The 17938-nt window shown below is 39.0% G+C and overlaps 1 protein-coding gene across 4 annotated transcripts in view; it reads right to left on the reverse strand.

The window, feature by feature from the left end:
* LOC148855069 (DEAD/DEAH box RNA helicase family protein) overlaps positions 1-17938 on the reverse strand; it is a 145219-nt gene that overhangs the window by 103879 nt on the left and 23402 nt on the right. For all 4 annotated transcript variants that reach the window (XM_088983399.1, XM_088983398.1, XM_088983396.1 and 1 more), the window contains exons 3-7: positions 17501-17595; positions 17269-17404; positions 15520-16086; positions 15309-15421; positions 4557-4791 (exon numbers count right to left, since the gene is read on the reverse strand). In XM_088983399.1, the coding sequence (XP_088839525.1) occupies positions 4557-4791; positions 15309-15421; positions 15520-16086; positions 17269-17404; positions 17501-17595 (1146 nt within the window). The remainder of the gene's footprint in view (positions 1-4556; positions 4792-15308; positions 15422-15519; positions 16087-17268; positions 17405-17500; positions 17596-17938) is intronic.

Genomic DNA, 17938 nt, shown 5'->3' on the forward strand with positions numbered 1-17938 from the left:
CCCCCCGCCAAATGTTCGAAGCTTGTACGACCCAACCTTTGTTACTTAGAGAAAAAGGAGGGGGGAAAATCCTATGGAGATGTACAAGAGCAGTTGTTTATTGGTTAGTTTGGGAGGAAAGAAATCAAAGAGTATTCTCAAACAAGGAGAGCAGTAAAGAAGCTCCCATTGATACAATCACCATAAGAGTGGTACATTGGGTGAAACCTTTGAGTAGCTTTGATGGCATTCCCTTCGATGCACTACTTAGGAAATGGAAGGAGGTGGCTACTCATCTTTATCTAAGACTGTTATTAAACCGATTTTGTTTCCTCCTACTTCCGGATTTATTAAGCTGAACTTTGATGGAAGCAGTGAAGGAAACCCGAACCCATTAGGCATAGGAGGTTTTTTCAGAATGAGGGAAGAGTTGTGGCTCTATACTTTGGCCCAATTGGTTTGGGAGATTCCTTGAAGGCTGAGATCATGGCTGTGATGGAGGGAGTTCGGATAGCAAGATAGCTGGACATCAAAAAATTGATCATTGAAGGGGACTCAAAGTTGGTAATTAGTTGGCTGCAAAAAGAGGAGTTGGGTTGGTGAAATTACACTAGTGACAAAAAATTTAATTGGGTAAAAAAAAACAGCAAATGGGTTTGCTGATGTATTAGCAAAGCAAGGGGTGGGAAGGAGTAATCTGTTCTGGGTTTAATTGTAATAGCTAATTTATAATTTGGAGAGTTAAGAAAGTTTATCTCTCCTGCTCATAATACTTCTAATGAAATCCTGTTATCGATCAAAAAAAAATTACACTAATGAGAAAAGGAAATTAAAATGGGTGATGGCGTGATGCAAGGCATTGAAGTTAAGCTTCAATGGGTAAAAAGATGTGTTAATGCCTTCGTTGATGCCTTGGCAAAGCAACAGGTGGGAAGGGACACCTTGATCTTGCTTCAATGGGTTGAGAAGTATCCATGTTAACATTTTGTTGTAAAGAGTTTGATCTTGCTACCCCAACCAGAGTTTCAATGGAAGAATTCTGATTCAACTACATTTCCAATGTCCGGACACCTGGTTCTTGCCGCTGACCTGTGACTAGTTCTTTTTCTTCCCAATACAAGTATGACCTATGCTTCAATTGGATTGGAATGTTTTCACCACTCTCTGTCTCAAGTTGCAGCTCTAAATCACTTGTTGTTCCTTTTTTGCCTACTTCATACTGTTCTATCGCCTCTTTCACTTCTCACCAGTAACACTATTAGCCACTTGCAAATTTGTGCAGCTAACCCTTTCCTCAGTGAATAGGGAGGCTAGAGAGCGTCTTCTTGCAAGATGCACACCTGGAGCGTACTATCACCACTACCAATAGAGTCATCTCCTAATTACTTTTTTTTATCAGTAACAGATAAGATATTATAAGTAAAAGTGAAAGTACAGCACATGGCAGCCTCGACTACCCCCTACAATTGAATCAACAAAAACAGCAACTATGACTTTTTAAATTACAACTATGCCCAGAAACATTGCTCTCTGTTAACCCCTCCTATCCCAGAAGGGCCTAGATTGTCAAAACTACTGCCATCTCCTAAAATACTCTCTTCAATGTCCTCGCAGTTAATCCAGTCCCCATCGTCCTCATCTTCCAGCCAATTTTTTCTATCTCTGGAGTATTTGGGATTAAGGTTGTCCTGGTGAGGGAGCTGCTGTTTAATCCACTGTGAAAAGCCTGTCTTTCACACCTAGGCTCTGTTCATCATCAAAGGGGGCAATAATAGACCCTTCCTATGGTTTCCCATCAAACTACCCTCCTCTCTACACATGACGTTTATGTGATCATGTGAGGCCTTTTCAGAGCTGATTCAACCGGGTGCTCTGACCCCATTTTACTTACAGACCCACCCCCACCTTTGCCTCTTTTAAGAGCTTCTACGTAGGAGGTTCCCCTATTAATTGCTTACTCCCAATGGAGTTCAAATTTGTTTGAGTAATTTTCCTTCGAAAGCAAGTTAGAGCCTTCATCAACCCCCCCCCCGCCTTTACACCTTCCCCATAAGTCTTCCTCAAAACTAGCTTCCCACCAGCCTCTCCTTCTCTTCCACATGGCTCCCACCCTACCACGTCACTTGCGTCTTCCTCCTTCCTCCCTTCTTCCCACAGTGCCGCTTCGGCTGCTGAAGCCAGCCACAACCTCCACCAATGTCCACCAGTGAACACTTCCATGGAGTGCAAGGTACATCTGGTTTAGCTCCTGCAATCTTTAGCCTTACTGCCTAAGCATTGGAAATGTTCACCGCCACCAACACTCCACCACAAACTGCTCAACTTTGCTGAAACACTTGCACTGTCTAGAGATTAAAGGGAAGCCCAGGGATTTTAATTCGATCACAACCTGCATCAATCTCCTTTTCATTACATGCCAGACTCCAATTTTCAATCAACATTCCAGTTCTGGTATTCACCAAGGTAATCTTGTTCTAAAGGTCACCAACATCCAGAATAGCTGCCTTATCATCAAACGGTAAGATTAGTGGTTTTTCTTTGATATGGAGAACCTCTAGAATATCATCCAAGACTCCTTCCCAGTCCTCAACTTTTTTAGCCACACCCACTCTCACCACTATCGCTTTCTGCCATTCCTTCAGAGTTCCCTCAAGCATTAGCTTCGATACCGCAGAGCCTCCATAGATACCCAAAACAGTTTGTTCTTTCTCAAGTTTTCCTTGTAACCTGGTTTCTTGCTTGTCCCCTGAATCAACTTTGGGACCATTCGATCCCTTGTCCCCTGAGTCGACCTTTGGAACATTCGGACCCTTGTGCCTCCTCTCCACTAGCCAGCACCTCTCTTCAAACTCTTTGGAACATTCGGACCCTGGAATTTCTTTTCTTTTCCACTGTTAACTTCTACCCTTCCACACATAGTTCAACTCTCCAGCCCAGTTCTGGAACCACAAAAATTGTGCCATCGGTGAAGCCTTGAAGCCATTCCCTGGCTTCTCTATTCAGAATCACCATAGACCTCTTACCTCCCAGATTTTGAGAAACGAACTTCTACCAGTTTCTTCAAACAGAAAGCTCTTCTTCTCCACTACAATCTCTTTCTTCCATTTGGTTGCCATTGTGGAGTAACTGGTAACCCTCTGTCATGCTTTCTCAGTCTTATCACCACCTCCCCCGTCTACTGTATTGCTTCTTCGACATGACTTTTAATTAATAAAATTTTAACTAATTAAAAAAAGTCTCTTTGATTTCACATAGATAATGAGCCAAATGCCAAGGGCCAATCCCTACATTCTGACACCATCTGATGCCACTGGATGAATCTCCTTTAACAGCTATTCCAGACTTCCCAACAATTAGCCAATGAATTTGCTGACCTTTGAACCTATCTGAATGAGAAATTCATGCCATTTTCCAATTATCTCAAAGTTCCCAAGGGCAAAAGATATCATCTCTTCCAGGATGAGTCAAGTATATAATCTCTTCTGCCTCTGATAGGGTAAATAATTAAATACAAAGGTGACTCTCAGATGGTGACTGGTCATCGATTAACAACTTACAGGGGGCTTCGATGTTAGGACATTTCACTATGGAGGCAAGGATGGGATCCAATTCTGGCTAGCTCCATCTGCTCCATGGCATATAGGTTAGCAAGGACAAAGGTGGGAATAAGTGAAACATACTTACCACACTACCAGTTTAACAATAGGCATGTATGTATAGTATTGTTTGCCTCAGAGGCTTCTTTTCTTGCATTTGGACTACACAGATCATGTTCTTTATTCCTTATTTTGATCATTAACACATTTTCCATTACAACTATAAAAGAGGAAGCAAAATCATCAGCACCAGAGTAGAGAGTTTATGGGATTACTAACACTTTTTGGTGTGATGAGTTATGGTCCAATGGAGTTGTGATCCTTGTGGATATCATAAAATGTGCATGTCATGAAACCAATCTTTATTCTTAATGCCTAGGTCAAATAAAAAAGATTGATTTAGAGGGTTCAAAGTTTAATGTAATCTTTTTTAGAACAGAAGTGGGACCAAGCAAGGCAAATCATATTGTACATCAACTTTAATTTGAGGGCAGTTGCTTTATTGTATGGCTTCCTCAAGGGGTAGGGCATCTTGTGCCCCTTTCTAGGTGCAAGGGTCATCAATGTGACCAATTTCCACTCTTTCAAGGTCATAAGCCCTGCCAATGTGACCAATTTAACTCTTGCAGGCAGAACAACAAGTACCTTTTTCTCTTGATGACCAAACCAAGTATCAGTGTCTATGTACATCTCCTTGGACCTAATTAATAATCAGACCAGAACCAGGTAAATAGATAATTAAATTTTCTCAGTATTACTGAAAGCAAACTAATTACATTATAGTTCCATAAAAGGTAAATTCATAAATAACAATATCTTGGGACAATAACTAACTGTTTCCAGTGAAGCCACAATTCGACCTCAACAAAGATTAGCAAAACCATGTTTTTCTTAAATGAAATTTAATGATGATTACATTTTTCCCAACCAGATTCAAAAGCAAAGGAAATAATTTGCAGAAAAATAACACTTAAAACTCACCTTACCACTGATACATACAAGGTCTCCCTCTTTATGCTTGGACTGAAGAATTCTAAGAAAATGGTGATTTGCAAAACGGGTACCACGAAAAAACTTTTTCAAATGCAAACAAATCATCTTCTTTTGCATGCAATCAAGATCACCACTATTAACTTCTGAGCTAACTTTGCCTTTTATGATCTCACAACCCACAACAACTTCAAGGAATGAAAAGGATGCATTGGCTCTAATTCCCCTGCAGAAGCATGAATTATCTTTTAAAGTTCAAAGAGCAAAAAATCTTGTCAAAACATGAGAGGATGAAGGGTTGTGTCTTGTGCAACAGATGTGAGGAAACAGTAAGCAATTTCATATTACATTGTGGCTTTACTTAAAAGATTTGGATGAAACTTCTCCAGATTTTTGCAGTCAAGGGTTGTTTCCCTGCAGACATAAAGGACTTCTTAGGAGGATAGTACTTGAAAGGTATGAGTGGAAGAGGCGAAGTGGAGTGGATACCATTCCTGCAGCTGTGTTTTGCTCTATTTGGGGAGAAAAGGCTGGTAGAGTTTTGAGAACAAACAGGGCTCAGAGGAAGGGTGGTAAAAAGGATAATGGGAATGATGTTTTTTTTTTTTTCTTTGGGCTGGGCAACCACAATTCACAAGCTTTTTATTGGAAGAAACTACAATTTCGTTTTTTATCTTGAAAATCTTTTTGTAAACTTCTAAAACTACAAGGATACTCCATACAGTTGTATTGAGAGTTTTATTTCAGGTGTACAGATCGTGTACAAGGGACCCTATCTTCTATCTTTTGGCTTTACTTAATACAATACATTACTTCGCCTTCTCAATAAAAAAATAAAAAAATAAAAAAAAAAGTGAGAGGGGGAAAGAATAAAGATAACTACAAAAACTAGTTTTGTCATGTCACTATGGTACAAAATGCTTGATACCTCAATTGTAGCTTTAAGTCCCTTGGCTAAAACTACATGCATGTAAAAAGGCCATTAACCGATGTTCATCCCAGTGGGGCCTTGGGAGTACTAGAATAGAGACATGCAAGATACATAGAAAAATTAATGAAGACCTGGCCGCCAATGAAAAATTTTCTTTTATACACCTTTCTTTGTGAGATTACCCACAAGATCATTTCCTGAACATGGAATCCATTGGAACAAGATGTTCAAATGGGAAGGCCAAGATTTTTGAATGAGCTTATCAGCAAGTCTCATTATGACTTTATCATATGTGGGGTCATATGCATGCAAAGGAATTGTGAGAGATTATATGGATTTTATCACAGTTGAAGTTTCAATATGAGAAATGTAGAACGGATTAGATTTCAAGAGGATTGTGGATGCATAGGAGCATGATGGGGTGGTTCATGATATTAGAGGTTAGGCTTATCACAGAATAGCACTATCAATGGCAGTTCTTTGTCTTTTGATAGTAAAATAAAAATAAACTTCCATCAACAAAAAAGAAAAAGGCTACATCATAATCAAGTGATAAGACAACACCCAACATAGAGAGAAATACAATAGAACCTTTCAACTACACCTCAGTACAAGCTATTCAAATTTCCATTTGAAAACCCAAAATCTTCCCCAAGATTTTCCAAGGTCCTCATTAGAAACTTATCTGGAAATACAAGGAGCCAAAATGCAACAGATTTGCTAGCATCCAGCACCCCTTTCCAGCTTACAAGCTTTGTCTTCAGAATCCTTCTATTTCTCTCCTTTCCTATGTTCCAGATGAGTGCAAATGGCATGCACCTTCAAACCATCCTTGCTTAATGTTCCTTACTACCATTCTCCTTCCTTCATCACCCAGGCCCCTTCCGATCCATGAGATCAGCTTCATCTTCGAGTTCAACATACAAACCTCACTCTCCTTCTATTCCTCATCAGCAATTCCTTCTTCCCTCTCTTCCCACCCCTCCCAAACCTCACCTCCTTCCCCGATATCTCTTTTTCTATTCTGTTCTTCCCTTCTACCTCTCTCAAACTGTTCAATTGCTTCCCTAACCACTCCTTCCCCTCCCGGAAAAAATAAACCCAATGTTTTCCCAACCTTCACGTGTTTATCCACCAATTGACCGATGTTCACTCTGCCTTTCTTAGTATTGCCTTTCCCAATAGCCTTCTCAACTTCAACCCCCAATTTCTCCTCTTCTCCCTTCCCTATAACTTCCTCAATCTACCTCTGTTCCCCTGTTTCCCCCCTTTCAACCCCAACGTCTAACACCCTTGTTTCCCAACCTCCACATGTTTATCCACCAATTGACCAATGCTCACTCTGCCTTTCTCAGAATTGTCTTACCCAACAGCCTTCTCAGCTTCAACTCCCACATTCACCTCTTTTCCCTCCCCTGTAACTTCCTCGATCTCCCTCTATTCCCCTGTTCCCCCCTTTCAACCCTAACTTCTAACATGCCCTTGCCCCACCGCTTTTTTCTTCCTGTTATAGACCTTGTGCGGGTCCTCCCCAATCGTTTTTCCTTTCCAATTGTTGCTCCCTTCAACTGCTACTCCAAACCCAACTCCCTTGAGCATTCCTTCCTTCTCAAAACACCCTCATTGCAGAGAAGATGAAGCAAATGGAAAAGAAGAATCGCGTCACTAAAACCTACCTCGTTATTCAGTTGAGCGATGATTTCCAGCGTCTTCACTCCCGCGGACGATCCCAACAATGTTCTAAAAATTGTAATCATATTGTAAATCGTAAAGGGGTTTGAATCGAATCGTATCGTGAATCATATCACAGATTGTAAGATTTTTTCTGATTTTCTAAAAATTGTCAAAAAAATATAAAAATACCTAAAGCCCTCAAAATTTAGGAAAAAGAATGCCTTTGTACTAATTTCTAGCCTGTAGGCATAACATAAATAGGTAGTAGTACCATAGTAGTAGACTGGTAATGAGTTTGACAATTACACCACTTTCATAAATCATAATTCAATAAATGCCATGGGTATGATCAAGTTCAACTTCAAATTTAAGCAATAAAAAACTATATCCTTAATTGTATTGCTATTTGATATGATCATATAAATGTTAGACAATGTATGCCCTTAGCTCCAATCAAATAGTTGCACACAAACATTTATCAGTAAATGAATAAAGTACATTATTGTTTTATGTTTAAATTGGTGTGTTTCTATGAATTACATCTTAAACTGGACACTTATAAGGCATTAAGGCTCGTATTAGTTTAGAATGTTCTCAGCCATTGGATAGACTTTGGGAGTTTATCCTGACAAGGTTGACACTGGTTTGCCACCGAATTGGTGGAGTAGCTTCTCTCGACTACTATGATTGGTAGACCCCAAGCATAGCCAATGGGTTTTTAGAAGAAACATTGAACCCGAACCAACTTCCAATTATGCCCTAGACCTTGGAGATGGATGAACAAAATTGAAAGTTGCACTTAACCCCAGACTTGATTATGATATTGCACTAGGTTTTGGACTAAATTGTCTTTGATGTACCAACCAGTGAGGTCCATCAAGGATCAAATATCTGGGCATGTTGGGGCAATTTGGGAAATTACCTGAGTAGGTGATCATAGTGATAGGATCAAACCCTTTGTCAGACAAAGTGAATATCAGAGCTTACACTCTCTGATGGAAACCTAAACTGTTAGCAATGGATTTTAACTATATTTGAAATTTGATTTGCAAAATATATTTATATGTTATATTACTATTTTATGAAAAAGGTTTTAATCCCAGGATCCATCCAAGCAGAGACTAAGACACTGTGATATGGAGCACTCATTCTCTTAAGAAGAGAGTTCTTATCAATTAAACATAAAGTCCTAATCCAAATTTGATTTGGATCAGCTCTAATTAGGTTAGGAGAGTGCTCTATACAAGGGAGTAAGAGGGGAGGGATAAATTCATCAATTCTCTCCACTCTCTTGCTCTCTTCTCCTCTCCCTTGCCTCCTAGAAACCCTAATACGACCAAATTGTGATAGGGGCTGATTTCCATCAGTCCTCTACTATGTTTCTACAAGAAAAACACTGGAGCTTAATCAGGTTATTAGGTTCACGTACCCACTTCAATCCAAGCAAGTTGGAGACCGGTTTTGCTAAAACAGTGTTTCTAAATAAACTTCACGTACACACTACGTCATCTTCAGTTGGAGGCTAATTTTGGGACTAAGATTGGGTGTGAACTACCACTTTGGGAGTTGCATATTGTGGTCTCCGCATCAGGTATAATCAGTTTTTAATTTGGTATCAAATCTGGTCCAGTTCAGTGCAAGATTGATTTTGAAATTTCAGATGTCAAAATCACCGAGAAATCGGTTCCCGAGTGGGTTTAGAAAAATTTTAAAAATTCATCCAGCCACTAAACCTCGTTCAGCCTTGTCTAATCTGATTTATAACCATTCCAACAATAATTATATAAATATGATCTTTACATGGCATCATGTTTATGTCTTCATTCTTCATCTCCAAGACTCAACAAAAAAGGACTAAAAGGTAATCTAATATTCTAATTCCTGATGTGTCATCTTTCAAGTTTCAATAATTTAAGCCAAACCATCAATACAAGAGCATGATAATCTAAGTCTTTTCATGTTTCAAGTTCCAATAATTTGAGTCTCATACACATCCAAGAACATGATAATTCAACAAAACACACATTAAATCATCAATACAAGAATCCAATAGTGAAACAATGCAATTAAAGAAATTAAACTCTGAAACTTAATAATTTTTTTGGTAACTAATACCATTGCACAATTGGACAAACTCATAAGCACATTTCATTGACATTAGTAGCAAAACAACCAAAGAGATGTTATGTGGACAAGTATAATAAATTACAAATCTAGCCAAATTATAAGCCTAACCATATTCACTAAACCAATATAAATAAAGACTTAAAAACTGAAGCTAACGAAGAAACCATCGCTGATCAACAAGGAATATAAGAGTTCCTCAATGTTCAGATGCAAAGATGCCCTATTCTATCATGGGCTCCAACCATTTATAAACAAAATGGTTGAAGCCCCTGCTTTTTTGAGATAATTTGGGCTCCAACCATTCTATCATGGGCTCCAACCTAACAAGAAGAACAACCAACTTAACAATTAAAATAGGAGACAGATAAAATGAAAAGTCTTATGAAATAATGAAAACATAATTTGCATAAGAAAAAGAGAAAAATATAAGAGGTTGAAGCCCCTGATTTTTTGCATGACAAAAGCAAAAAAATAAAATATGGCCGAACCTATATTTCCATGCAAAAGAAAAAAGGACAAAAAATGATACAAAAAAAGGAAAATGCAACATGGCAAGAGAATGAAAGAGATGGGATGGAGCCCCAGTTTTAAAAAAGAAGAAATGGAGCAAAGCCTTGTTTTGTGTCAAAAGAAGAAATGGAGCAGAGCCCCTATTTTGCATCAAAAAAGAAGAGAAATCAGAAAAAAAAATAACACAAACCAGAAAAAAAAAAGAAAAGAAAAACCCTTACCTTTCTTGCAAGCAAGGAGAGGAATGATGGAGATGCAATGGATGAGGGTTTTGTCCCTTCCAATCTCTCACCCAAGATAATCCTTCGATAGTAAGCCTCCTTCGATTGATTACAGAGGCTATTTAAGTTATAAAAAACAAAATGACAATAGTGCCCCTTGATGTAACTGTGTAGCTTTTAAAAAGTGGATGACTAAATGGTCTTTTGTCTTAAATTATATTTCCAATTCTAATCATTTAAATCGGTTCTAAATTGCATTTTACATTTTGATAAAATAATTTGAACATAAATTGCACAATTAATTTAAAAACGATTAGTACATGCAATTTGAATCGTTTTGGGGCCAATTGGATATGAATTGTACGATTTTAAAAACATTGGATCCTAACATTCCTTCTTCTTTCCTATTCACCAATCCTTGAGCAACCCCGTCAAATTCCCCCTAAAACACTATTCCCTTCCTTGCATGTGTTATTGGTCTATTGGTCTCCAACCACTAGAGAAGATGCAGAGGAAAGAGAAGACAAAGTTTCCGCACTTACCTCACCATATGGTTTACCAATGGAACCCAAAGGACTCGAATCCACTAATACTTCAAGATTTCCAAACTCTCCATTCATTGTGGTTGTGCCTTTACCTGTGAGAGCAAAATCCCCCTCAATTCTCTTTTCTTCTCCGCACTATTGTTTATCTATTGAGCTACATCCTCTGGAACTCCAAGAAAATGGAAACCACTTAAGATTAAAAAGTTTGATTTGAATTCAATATGGTGCCATAGTCGCACTTTCCACCAACAGTTCACAGTCTATGCCTTCTCTTGTATATCTAAATCTGATGGGAACACCTTCATCCTCTTCCCTTCCCGCACTTCCTTCAATTCTTGTACTTAGTTATCACTCAGATCCATTCGTCTTCCATTTTGAGACCATTGTTACTCACTTGGTTGGCTTTCAGAGAATTAAACCTCTCCATCTTTGAAAAGGGATATCTTTCCCCCAAATTGCCCTTCGCCCCCTTACTCCTTTTCCTCTTAATCCTTCTTCTGAAATCAACCGATAACACCTTAAACTGGTGATCCCCACTGTTAGACAGTTTTGTATGCCCTTAGCTTCAATCAAAATGATGTACTTTATGAGTTTATTGTAAATGAATAAAAGTGCATAATTGATTCATGTTCCCTTGGTATGTTTCTGTGTAATACCCTTAAACTGGACACTTAATGAGACTCGTGTTAGTTTAGAATGTTCACAGCCAGTGGGTCGGTCTGGGGAGACCTATCCTAACAAGGCTGACACTATGGTGCCACCAAGTCGGTTGGGGTGGCTTGTCTCAGCTACCAGGGTGAGACCCTAGGCACACACAGTGTGGGATTAATTGAATCTTTGAACTGGACCAGATTTCCAGTATTGCCCTGGACCTTGGAGATTGATGTGCAAAACTGGAAAGTTACACCCGACCCCTAGACTCGATTATGATACTGCACTAGGTGTCGGATTGGGCTATCTTTGATGTACCATTCAGTGAGATCCTTAGCGGGGGTCAAAACCTGGGTATGTTGGGACAGTCTGAGAATTCATCTGAGTGGGTGATCATAGTGACAGGATCAGCCCCTTTGTCAGACAAATGTAATGATTGGGGATGCACTCTCACTGATGGAAACCAAGACTGTCGGCAACCGATTTCAATCGTTGAAATTTATTTTGCAAAATATATTTTATATGTGATATAAAAGTATATATATTATGGTTTTGAAATGTTTGCAAATAGGTTTTAATTCCCAGGATCCATATATGAGAGAGTGCAACACTGTTCCTTGCAGCCGAGGGAGAGGTCCTCTCTTGTCGGGCAGTGTATGATCATTATGGGCTGAGAGGTTAAGTGTAAGACCATTGAGGATAATACCTGATGGGCTAATCTTGCATCTGCCCACAGTCCTTGGGTGTTACAAGGTGGCTTGGCCCAGGGACCACTTAGGGTAAGTGTTGGGCCCATAGAGCCCATCTGATGGGTTTCAGAGGGTGCACTGTCCATAACAGTGTATTCGGCCAGGCCATGTAACAAAGGCTGGGCTGAATCCATGTGGCTGATGTGTAGATCAATGTTTGGGTCCCACGCCATACAAGGAAGCCCAACTGGGCAGTAGTTTGGAAGGCTTAATGAATACATAACCCTAAATGGGCCTTAAGCCCATTTCGAACTGGGCTAATTTGATTAGTCTTTAAGGGGCGAATTCTGAGATAAGATCAGCTGATAGGATTGGGCCCACACCCTATCCACTCAAAGAGTCCAAGATCTAAATGAGATTTAGATTTGGAAACTTGCTAATTAGATTAGGAGCTGGCTGATCTAATCTGCAGATAAGATAAGGATTATCCCTTATCTTAAAGGGACTTCTAATCCAGATGTGATTTGGGTTAGCAACTCCTAATGAGATTAGGAGTTGATCCCTTTAAGTCTATAAAAGGAAGAGGGGGCGACAGCCTTTAGACATCCAACAATCACTGGCAACAGTCTTGTCTTCAGAGCTGAGATCACAGAAGAGATAATTCTGCACCCTGCAAATTCTCTTTAGCCGCCTCCTTCTTGCAGTTGCTGCCTATAGCAGTTCGATCTCCATTCCTTGGGAGAAATCAAGATTGGATCTTGATTCCAATCTTTTGGAGAAAAGATTGGTAGGAGTTGTATTCACAAGCCGTCCGGGTGATTCTTGGGAAGAATCAGGTTCTTAGGAAGGACACTGCTGATTCTGCTCCACCTTGCACTGCGCCATCTTCAATGGGAGCAAATTTTGGTTTCTACCTTGGGCGTGAACACCTCCATTGAGAGATATTATTTCTCTGTATCAGGTATTATCTCTCTCTCCTTCTTTTGGTTCAGATCTGGTTCAGTTTATGGTTCAAGAATGATCCTTGAAAATATGATTTTCTAAATAGGGAATTCGATTCCCAGTTGAAAGGAAAGAAAATTTTTTGAAATTCGCCCCCTTTATTCCACAATCTTGGGCGTCCATATGATGGATTTCCTATCCCTTCACCCACCCCCTTTCTTTTGTGTAGAATTAGTGCTACCAGTTACCGCTTGTTCTCCAACTCCTCCCTTATCCATCCCCTCTCCTAACTCTTGATCTCCCTTCAACTCACTCTCCCTACCCGCCACATGTCTTTCCTCACTCGAGCCATCCAATCCATCTCTATTCACCTATACCCCCTACTGACAAGTGATACCAACTCATTGTCTCCTATTTCATCCAAGCAACTTTTTGACTCTCATTCCTTCTCTGCCTTCTCCCCTATTCTGCAGCCCAACAACTCTCCATCTACCACCACCCCTTCTCCTCCTTTCACCCCCTCTTCTCCAACTATTCTTTTGTCCACCGAAGCATCCATCAGCCCTTCAATTATTATTCTCAAATCGTAAGGTTCTCTGCAAATTCCAAAACCAATCTATTCGGAATATCAGCTATGTCCTTGACCTCGACTAGGATCCTCGCCTTGTCCAACTTCTCCCAGGTTCTATTTCTGTCATCATGCTTCATAAATATGCCGTAGGAACAAGTAATTTTGTCAAACGTCAGAATGCTCCAAGCATGTAGTGGATTCCAACTATTCCAATCCACATCGAATACTTCATCCTGCCAATAATAAACTCTCCAACCATCGAGAAACACCAATCTAGTCTCAAATCAAACTCCCTCTCCTTTGTTTTCTCTGTTTCCAGCACCCATTCTGCAAATTGTCTGTTGTGAAACATAAACAGCAAGAGTTCCACATTCAACTTCCTCACACCCAACACCTTCTCTCTTCCCCACTCTAACATCACCCATGTTTCAATCTTCCCCATCTCCACAACATTTCCAACCACTCTTCCTACCAGACTTGCTTGTAAGATTTTCATTCTCTCCTCCATCTTACCCGCCTTTCTATTATCCACTACCACCTTATTCACTTTAGCTTCTCCCATCAATATCCTGAGGTAATGATCAGAAGTGGATTCTTCCTTTCCTGATCCTTTATTCTGCGCACAAAGTGAAGAGAAGATATCTAACTCCCATCATCACCGATGGCAGTCATGTTAGCTCCGAAATCCCTCACCGCTCTTCGTGCTCGGCAATGTAATCTTGGCACCTTTGGATAAGTATTTGGCCTTCCCAACATCACTAATGGCGGTCATGGTATCTAGTTCCTATCAATGGTAGTTTCAAGGTTAAGATCACAACAAAAAAGGGTAAATTACAGATTCCCACCCTGTACTTTGGGGGTACTAACACTTAGCCCTCAAACTTTCATTTGCAACAAAGACCCCCTTTGAATTTTCAGATTCCAACAATTTGCCCCTCTTGTTAACTGGATTACTGGACTGCAGAAGTTAATTTACTAAAATGCCCTTTTAAGATTTGTATAGGCGAGAGGGCAACATTTCAAAATGATGAAAATGGAAAGGGCAAGGCACATTATCTCTTTCTCACGCATTTTGGGTGAGAAAAAAAGAAGAAAGAAAGATAAGTAAAGGGTTTATACAAATATGTAAGAGAAAGAGCAAAATGGTCCCACAAATTAAGGATAATTTGAGAATTTAGAAAAGTTTAATTTTTCCTTTGGTTCTTCCTTATTTATTTCCATTTTTAGGAGACTACAATCAGATCTCTCTATACAGATCACACATCTAGATATTCTTTTCTTCATATTTTTATCCTAGCCATAAGACCAAGAATTTGGAGTGAACTAAATAAAAGTAAGAATGGCTTGAGAAGCTCTATATAGCTGTAGAATGATTCTTTTCATGAAATCTTCAGATCATAAGGTATGCATATGAACATTGCAGCATCTGGTCAAAAGAATGACTATAGGGTACTGGAGGAGTGTTTACAGGCTCACTGCTTTGTTCACATTGTTGTCAACTATACTCTGGCAACAAATTCAAAATGATTTAAGTAAATACAAGGGAAATAATTAAGGCACTAGTTTAAACTTCAAAGATATGAATCCATTAAAAAAACATATCAGTCATTTCTGGTAAAAAGGGCATTTGTGCAAAAAGGCATGAAATAAGAACAGCTGTAAAATTTTAGGCTGAAAAGAATGACATGTGGGTTTGAGTCTGATAGCAGCCACTTTGTGCAAAAAGGCAAAAGGTTAGGTCTGTATCCAGTGGCTGTTATCAGATTCAAACCCATATTTCATGCTTTTGAGCCCAAAATTTTACCATTGCACCAAGCAATGGCCCCAATATCAGATATTTCCAGTGAAGGGAAAAATAAATGAAACAAAAAATATAATTTACCTTGAAGATAAGACTTTCCCAATAAAGATCAAATAGTCCCCATCATTAATTTCCCCTTGAGCATTCCGTGTATCAGCATATGTTCGAGGAAAATGATGTAGCAACTTCCGAATCTGAAAGGAATCAAAAGAAAAATAATGGCATAAACCTTCTTGTGGTCATTAAGACATCATATGAAACCTCTGTACGTGATATTTAAATAATAACCCACCGTATGAAAACCGCACTTTTCAAGCTGCTGACAATACTTCTTGCGTAATCCAAGTATCTGACTGATGGGTTTGTCAAGAATCTGTTCAAGAGATGCTACATCTTGTTCTGATTCAGGTCTCACATTCGTTGAAGACTCCTTTATGATAGTTTTTGCATCTGACTTCATGTTAGTATCTAAAGCCATGGGCTGAGGAAATGAAGACAACACTACAGAGTTTTCTTCATCTGATGAGGATGATGAGTTCACTTTTGAAACTGGGCAGTCCAAAGAGGCTCCTGCTTCACTTGGTCCATCTGGCTCAACCAACTTCATACCCATAGAACTTGAGAGAGAACCATCATAGCTCTGATCTGGTAGAAGCTCCATTCTTTCCATTTGAAATTCAGTTTCTTTATACAGTTCAACTAGTGGAGAACTACCCAAAATGATAGATGGGAATCTTTTGTAGGCTAATGAAACATCAATCTCATCCATTGCATCTTTCAGATATTCATCAGATTCTCTTCTATCTCTTTCATTCTCAATTAGGTCTTCCACATTGTTGTAACCCATCAAAATAGAAACCTAAGGGGCAAGTGAAATGTGGTCATGTGTATTTACTCAAAATCAAGAGAAATGTTAGATGTCTACATGTAGAAAGCAAAAAAAAAAAAGCATGACACAAATATAGTCATGACATTCATTTAAATTAGTATATACTCTAAATGCCCATTCAGAATTAACAAAGAAACACTGCAGTTGAAAATGACTAGATTCTTTATATCAGCTAAAATCTGAAAACACTTACAGAGTAAGCATGTAGGCATTCTGCACATTGGAAGCCACATTATTTTACACTTTTCCTTTTTGCTGCATTCATTCCCTTTTTTTTTTTTTTTGAGAAAGGGTAAACTTTCATTTACTAAAAAGGGGAAGGGTATACAGGATGTATAAGAGATACATCTTTCCAGAATCGCTCAAAATAAACAAAAACCAAAAAAAAAAAAAAACCTTCCCTACCCATTAAAGAGGAAGCTCTATATTGCTGTACAAAAAGTCCCTACCCACCCCAGATTTAGCTAGAACATCTGCTACTGAGTTCAAAATTCTTGGAATTCACCTGAATACACAGTCTAGCTGTGATTGGACAACCCTGATTTCATTGAGTTGATGAGAGAGGATGGATCAGAGAGAGAGGGAATAGTACCAGTGACCCCTTAAGATTGTCATACCTGATAAGAGAGGCAAGGGCCTCAGTTTCCAATGTGAACCAATTGCAAAGAAGGGGTCAAAGTACTTTTTTAACAATGTCTTTACATGATTAAGTAGACAGTCCAGCTATAGCATACAATTGTGATAGGATTGGTTCAGGCAACTTTTGTCCTTTCCATTGGCCTTTTTTATGGGGAAGACAGGCAGTCCAATTCTAGGAACCAGAGACTAACAGTTCCAGGTCAAACATTTCAACCATCTGCTCTGATCCAGTTTATAAGAGAACAATCAAAAGGTGTCTGGAATCATAAAATTCTAGGGGTAATTAATTCGCAAAAATTCTCTAATGATAACCTTCACATGTTAAACTAGAAAGCATAAACTGAACTAGCTAAACAATGTATATGCAGACAGTGAACTCTAAGCAACCTAAAGCAAGATAAGTAAGACAGGAGATGGCCCTTAAATATGCTCTCTGCTGAACAAATATGCAGCAATTTTGATCAAAGATTAACTAAACTAAATGTAGAACCCAAAAGAAGAAGAAAAATCCACCTTATGGAGCAATTTTGATCGGTCTGAGATACTTGCTGTGCCATAACTGTTCACTTCCTCCAATAGCTTTTGAGCAAACTTGTGATTTGATCGAGAGCATAATTTAGAAAGCTTGGAGTAGAGAAAATTGCTAAACCTGTAAGAAATGATATTGATTAAAAAGGTCCAGCACATCGACTTCCAATTTCATCATAAAGATCAACAGTACTAGAACAAGAATCAAGCCATCCACCTCATCTTTCTTCCAAAAGCATTTCGATATCCTTGCTGAGCTTCAAAAGATATTGCACCTCTCAAGTGCTTCTCATTGAAACATTGACAATACACCTTTGTTGGCAGAAAAGGCATGTCAGGAAAAAAAAAAGGAGATGGTAAACAAGGCCACAACTCAACTCAGCTTTCTCTTAATCCTAACAATTTGAGAATACTAAAAAATGTATACAGCTAAACTCAATCTCATCAAACAAGTAAAAGTAGCAAAATAAAACACATGGTAAGCAGGCTCTTCCTTAGTTACAGTCATAACATGCATCATTAAAATGAAACAAAATGGATAAGTGGGAGCATGTCCAAACTGTGGTCAATAACCTCAAGTTATTTTTCATTGTGTTTGTGCCCTATGTGTATGTGTATGTGTGTGTAAGAGCACGCTCGTGCACAAGCACACACA

Source organism: Nelumbo lutea, chromosome 4 (assembly GCF_056320005.1).
Source record: "Nelumbo lutea isolate HS-2025 chromosome 4, American lotus-T2T, whole genome shotgun sequence".
In the NCBI taxonomy this organism is placed as follows: domain Eukaryota; kingdom Viridiplantae; phylum Streptophyta; class Magnoliopsida; order Proteales; family Nelumbonaceae; genus Nelumbo; species Nelumbo lutea.